The sequence below is a fragment of the Hibiscus syriacus genome, unplaced genomic scaffold (assembly GCF_006381635.1).
Source record: "Hibiscus syriacus cultivar Baekdansim isolate YM2019G1 unplaced genomic scaffold, ASM638163v2 tig00111659_pilon, whole genome shotgun sequence".
Classification (NCBI taxonomy): domain Eukaryota; kingdom Viridiplantae; phylum Streptophyta; class Magnoliopsida; order Malvales; family Malvaceae; genus Hibiscus; species Hibiscus syriacus.
This window is the reverse complement of record NW_024063149.1, coordinates 388,818-395,413: the sequence shown is the minus strand read 5'-3', so window position 1 is coordinate 395,413 and position 6,596 is coordinate 388,818. Positions and strand designations below refer to the sequence as shown.

General features: G+C 32.7%; 1 protein-coding gene across 2 annotated transcripts; it reads left to right on the top strand.

Moving 5' to 3' along the window:
• Positions 1 to 3,277: 3,277 nt before the first annotated feature.
• LOC120166984 (dof zinc finger protein DOF4.6-like) lies at positions 3,278 to 4,905 on the top strand. Of its 2 annotated transcripts, XM_039176132.1 has the most exons (3): positions 3,278 to 3,510; positions 3,911 to 4,580; positions 4,621 to 4,905. In XM_039176132.1, the coding sequence occupies exons 1-2, from the start codon at positions 3,487 to 3,489 to the stop codon at positions 4,556 to 4,558; spliced, it is 672 nt and encodes a 223-aa protein (XP_039032063.1). In that variant the 5' UTR covers positions 3,278 to 3,486; the 3' UTR covers positions 4,559 to 4,580; positions 4,621 to 4,905. The 2 variants fall into 2 exon arrangements, with proteins under 2 accessions (XP_039032063.1, XP_039032064.1); XM_039176133.1 differs by having other exon boundaries at positions 3,917 to 4,905.
• Positions 4,906 to 6,596: the final 1,691 nt, after the last annotated feature.

Below are 6,596 nucleotides of genomic sequence, written 5' to 3'. Positions count from 1 at the left end.
TGTAATATTTTATGATTATATTATGTAAAACATTTGGCTATAAAAGCCAAGAAAAATAATATGAAGGGATCAGTTTTTTTTGTTTCCAGTAGAAATACAAAGCAGTTTTGCAAGGTAGTGGTTTTTTAGTTTTTATACTTTATTTCGAAACAACAACGTTCAATTTTTTTTATTTTATTTCGAAATAACAATAATATTTGATTTTTTTCGTTTAATTTCGGAATAATAAAAAGCATAAATAATATGTATTTTATAGTAAGAAAATAAAAGAAGTAGGAATCGAGGCTTACTTGAGCCAAAGGGGGCCTCGTCGGAGGTCGCCGGAATTCGGGAAAACCGAGCGATTTCGGGTACTTTAAGGCTTTATTTGATGGTTTTACTCCTAATGAGGGTTCCTAATGGGTAGATCTATTGTTCCGGGGTGATTTGAGTCGATTTTAGAATTTCCAGCCACCGTGTACGGAGGCCGGAGTGGCGGCCGGCCGGTGGTCGGTAGTTGAGCAAGTTTGCCGGCGGTGGAATGGTTGAGAGAGCTTTCAAGAGCCCTTTCCTTTTTTTTTGTGTTTTGGGTAAAAATGAAACAAAAAAGAGTAAAGGTTGATATATATATAGACTAGATTAATGGTAAAATTACATCTTAAATGCCTCTAACTTTCCCTTTTTTTACATTTTAGTCACTGTAAGGACCGAAATTGATCTTTAACCATTTCTCTATGCATGCTTTATTTTTCTGGTAAATTTACTGTTTCAGTACCTTTAATTTTAGAGTGTTTTTACACTTTGGTCACTGCATCTTTTATTTCTATTTATTTTTTTTATTTTGGCATGCATTTTTATTTTATTTCGATTTAGTACTTATTAGTCTTAATGTAGTTACTGAATTTTATTTTTTTGCATTTTGGTCCTTGTTTACTTTTTTATTGAGTTACTTTCTTTTATTTTCTCGCAATTTAGTCATTATATTTAAATATTATTATATTTAGATCTTTGTATTTTAATTTTCTTTATTATTTGTAATTTTTATTATTTTGTTTAATTTTAGTATTTATTTGATTTATTTTGTAATTTTATTTTAATTAGGATTAATATTCGAATCAAACTCAGAAATTAGGATGACACTGTATTTTAATTAGGGGGCAATTCGAGTCGAGTTTTCGAGTCGGGTTTTCGCATTATACCCCCGAATACTCGAATCAATTGTTTGATTAAAATTAATTAATGATTGATATTTTCTAAAAAATTTAGTTTAATAAGTAGGTTAATCCCTTCACTTTAAAAACGTTCAAGTTAGGTCTTTAGATTTTTAAATCTTTTAGAGCCCGTTATTTTAGTTCTCTGATTTTTTAGTTCCCGAACTTCAATTAGACTTTAAATATTGACATAATTAAATAGGTTAAATAGAGCCTCCATTTTATCTTAGATTTTAAAGTAGTCTTTTAATTTAGGGGATAATTTGAGTCGGCCCTCGCGTAAACGCTCGAGGGACCATCTCAGTTATTTGATTCAATAATTAATTAAAATTAAATAGGATTAATATTAGAGCATACATTTTAGATTTAAGCCCTTAGATTCTTTAATTTTCATAATTTGACACCGTAGGTTAGAAAAGAGCCTTAATTTATTTTTAGTATAATTAGGATTAAATAAAATTTTGCTTGATCGTATTATTTTTATAAATCTAAGGCACTGTTCACTTATTAAGGAATTAATAGTATATCTCCCGCGATCACGTTCATGGGGTGACTACTGGTAATTCCCTAAATAAGTCGACATCCTTTTCAAAGCCACATCACGTTTTTAAAAAAAACGAGGCAATGTTCATTTATTAGGCACAATAACTGATCTCCCGCATTTACGCTCGGGGGCGAATGTTATCGGTCTCAATAAACGAATATTCTTTTCAAACTTTGCATCCTTAATGATTTTTAAATTAAATAAAATCGAACTCAAAATTTCTGATTTTAAATATAGGGTAATCAACTAGGTACCAATTTTTGGGCGCTTGTGGGGGTGCTAATCCTTCCCAACGCGTAACTGACTCCCGAACCTGAATTTTGGATTTTTTGCAGACCTAAAGCTCGGTATTTTATTAAAATGAAATGTTTTATTAAAATCACTCGGTTTTTACGGTGTTCCAATCTCACCTTAAATGATTGGTGGCGACTCCTCACATTTTTAAACGATTTTTAAAAAGAAAACCCCGAGTCGGTATCGACCTTTCCCCGCCCGGGCAAAAAACAGTGTCGACAAGTAGTCTATTTTTTCTAGAACCAAACGGACCCTAAATTTTCTTAACCCCTTATATGGAATAACTTTTTTCCAAAACATTAGTTGGAAGATAGTTCTTTGACTATAAAACGTTGTTTTGTTATGTCTTTCAATTAATAAAGGTTATAAAATAATCCTCTAATTATAGGGTGTTATTTTGTTGAGTCTCTAACTATTAAAAGTTATAAAATAGTCATTCGACTATTCATATGTTCTATACTCACTTTTTCGCTAAAAATTGACGACCGTCTGAGTTATACATTAACATGCCCATTAGAATATGATAAAATCTGATCCCAGAATTGTTTGAGTTGTATTTTATGAATCAAGTCTCTATTTGCATTGTATTATCGAGCCAGTGCTAGGAACATTATCCCATCAAGCTAGTCTTGAAAGCAACAACGATACTAACAGAAATCATTAAAATAAAATTTTATCATATATCAATTAACAAATTAATGTCCAGCTCTGACAAATGTCAATTTTTTAATTGAACGAGAAAAGTTTATAACATATAGATAATATAATGACTATTTTGTAACTTTTAACTGTTGATGACTCAACAAACAACATCTAATAATAATAAAATTATTTTATAATTTTTAATAATCGAATAATTCAATAAATCAATATCATAAAATCGATAAACAATTTTTGTATTTTACCTTAATTATAATTAGAATCATAAACTAATAAAATTTTAAAATAATTAAACAAATCTAACCGACAGATTCAATCCAAATTTTTCAACGCGTAGAAGAATGTCACTCTTTAAAGTTCCATTCTCTCTGGTAAGAACAGAACCAACTAAAGTTCCACAGTGTAAGCGCACTAAACCCATCCCAACAAATAACGAGGTTGACAAGTAATCGACTCTTGCAAGAATTTAAGAATATTTTTTTATTCGAAAAATCGAAAGCTCCATCTATGCAAGCAATGTACAGAAATTCCCATATTTATAATATAAGACAATCTTATTTCTTTTTTATTGGTAATTGAAAAACAGCAGCTGACAAATGTGTCCCAGTTCTCTCTCTCTCTTTCATTTCATATCAGAAGTAGGCCAGCACATGGAAACCACACCACAAATTCGCCCTTTTTAAGTGTTTCATTCTTTTTGGCTTTAAGACCAGCTCTTCCCTTGTAAATTAGGTGATTTTCATCTCTTTGAAGACTCCGTAGCTTTTCCTTTTGCCCTTTTCTCTCTCTCTTTTATCCATGGATACCGCTCAGTGGCCGCAGGTAAAAGAAGGGTTTCTTTTCGTTTCTTTTCTCACATGAAATCATGATTTTTTTTATCTGGGTTGAGTTTTTCAAAGCTAATTAGCTTTAAAGTTTCACTTTTTTTTTGTCATGAGATGATATTGTTCACCCCCCCCCAATAGTTGAATTTATGTTATTGTCTTTTAAGATCTTTCATTCTTTTTCTCTATGAGAAAGTACTGCACCTTTTCTCTTTCATCCGGGAAAAAGTTGCTATTTTTATTTGTTTTTATTGATGGTGTAAATCTTTCAAACTGCAAAGCAGCGTCCTTTGCTTGTTTGTTTCTTATGTCATCTTTGTTATATTTACATCTTTTTGGAACAAACACTTTTTCTTTTACCATGAAATCATGGGGTTTTCCCTTTTTCTTTTGAAAAATTTCAGGGAATTGGGGTAGTTAAGCCCGTTGAAGCTTCAAGAGGAAGGACTAGGCCTCAAAATGATCAAGCTTTGAACTGTCCAAGGTGCAATTCAACAAATACCAAGTTTTGCTATTACAATAACTACAGTCTTTCTCAGCCAAGATACTTCTGCAAGACATGTCGGAGGTACTGGACAGAAGGTGGTTCCCTCCGGAATGTTCCCGTCGGAGGTGGCTCAAGGAAGAACAAGAGAGCTTCATCATCACCAGCTCCTCAAAACCCTAAGATCAATGGAGGTCAAGACCTTAACCTAGCTTACCCACCACCCACTGAAGACTATAATAATACCTTACCCAAGGTCATTGAGGTGCCCTATAGCTCATCTTCTTCAACTCCAACAGTACATCTCAATGCTTTGGAGCTGCTCAAGACTGGTATTAACTCAAGGAGTTTGAGTTCTTTCGGGTTCCCAGTGCAAGAAGAACTCAAACCGACTCTCAATTTTTCTCTCGATGGATTCGGAAGTACTAGCTATGGAAATCTTCAAGGGATCGAAGAGAGTGGTGCAAGGCTTTTGTTTCCTACTAACGAATTAGAGCAGAATAGAGGGCAAGGAGAATCTTCTGTCAATTGGAGTGAAATGTTGGGTGGAGGACATTGGTGAAAATGAACAGCAAAAAATAACAATATGGTTAAAAAGGACGAAGATGGAGCTGATGCTTTTACATGGTCGGTACTAGTTGATGTTTGATTACTAATTAACAGCTGGGATTTTAGGAGGGGAATGGGGCATTACTCTTTCTTTCTACTTTAGCTTTCTACCACCTTTCAATTCCCTTTCTTTTACCTGTAATGCTGTTGTACCTTTCTCTTTGATCAGTGTGGATGTTTGAAGCTTCCTTTTAGGTTTGCTTCAATAGATTCATTTTAAGTGATCTGAGTAGGATACACCGAATTGGGGATAGTAAGCTGAAAATTTCAATTATAATATATTTAGAGATTTTCTTTTTACTTGATAATCTAAAATTTTATAATTTTACTTCCTCTTAATACAACTTCATTCTCTTAATATAAAATTATGAATTCTTCCCTAGTCGTGAAAGGAACTAGGCTACTTTGCTTCTTGGGGTTGCATTGACCACAGTTACACCCAATTTCATATTGTTCACATGTTCGGTTTCCACCACAGCCTGGGTGTGTGCCATCAATGGATTCAGGGTGAGTATCACAAGTAATGTGAATAATTAACATAATGAGATTTGAATTTCAAAATAGAAATTTGTTCAATCTGACTCAACTACAGTTGCATCCGCTTATGTGTGTCATGTTGTTGGGTAGCCTAAAAACAATGTAATTAGCAGCTGGATAACTTTGGTTGAACTAAGAAATTGTGATTGTCTGATGGGTTTTCTTTGGTAATATTTTTGGTTGAGGACGAAGGGAGTTGTCAATCAATTTCCAGCATTAATTTCTTGTTTTTATATCTTCTTTTTTCTTTTCGATGGGTCACAAAATGTCGGGTCTTATCGGCAACATCTGGGTTCTGAGAGATTCTTCCAACTCCACTCCCACTCTTAAAAGCAAAGCCTTCATTAGTAAGCGTGTACCGTATTGAGAAGGAATAACCTAAAAAAATGTACAACTTGGGTTAGATCTGACCCCATCCCTGCACATGCTTTTCTACTTTCTAAGTAGTCTTACTACCACGGGCGGGGTGGTTCTGCGGTGCGGCGCCTAAAAAACGGTTAATATACGGTGTAACCGGTTAAACAAGTGACCGGTTAAAATTTAGACCGGTTATGTTATATTATTTAACCGAAAATATTATAAAGTACAATAACATATTAGGTAGCGCTTATATAATGTAATAGGTAGCGCTTATATTTACCTATTTTATAAGTAAACCGGTATATTTATACCGATAGCATTGCAAATTTACCTATTACATTATATTATATTGAAAGTGTCCATACTTTTTATAAAAAGGATCGATACTTTAACAGTGTTTCATGTTTTCCACCTACAATATTGATTTAATAATTTCATTTGCACAAAAAATTATTTGATTGTTTTGATATTTTATAAAATATTATTTAGAATTTTTAATTTAATAATAATATATACCGTAACGTAAAAAATAAATCATTAGACGCCTATAATTACTAAATTAATATCTTAAAACTCACTCAAAAGATAACCTTAAATTAATGTTTTCCACAGTGAAAAAAGTATGGACACTTTTATAAAAAGGATAGACACTTTACAATATAACCACTACCTATTGCTTGGCATCATATGAGATTTGGATTTTGATTTCCTTTTGCTTGGCACCATATGAGCTTTGGATTTTGATGAGCATCGGAAGTATTTCAGACTTATGATTTGGGTGGTACTCAACTTATGATTTTAGTTGCTATTTGTTACATTTCTTGTATACCACCCAGATCATACGCCCGAAACGTTTCTGACGCTTTAAAGTTGACCAAAAAATAAAATGGTCGGGATTTCCCTCGCGTTTATACGTTGGAAAAAAACAATGGAAATTAGGAATAATCAATGATAACATGCATATTGGCTTGGGCTAATATTTATAGTGGAGCCGAAATATATATTGAAATTCAAACTCAAATTGAAATTTAAATTCAAACTCCAATTACATATGAAATGAATTTGAAATGCAATGTTAAATTGAACATGAAAAT

What these genes read in the sequence shown, in the direction of transcription:
- LOC120166984 (XM_039176132.1), top strand. Translation starts at nt 3,487, where the DNA reads ATGGATACCGCTCAGTGGCCGCAG. An exon ending in ATACCGCTCAGTGGCCGCAG is followed by an intron (nt 3,511 to 3,910) that starts GTAAAAGAAGGG and finishes TCTTTTGAAAAA; the next exon opens with TTTCAGGGAATTGGGGTAGT.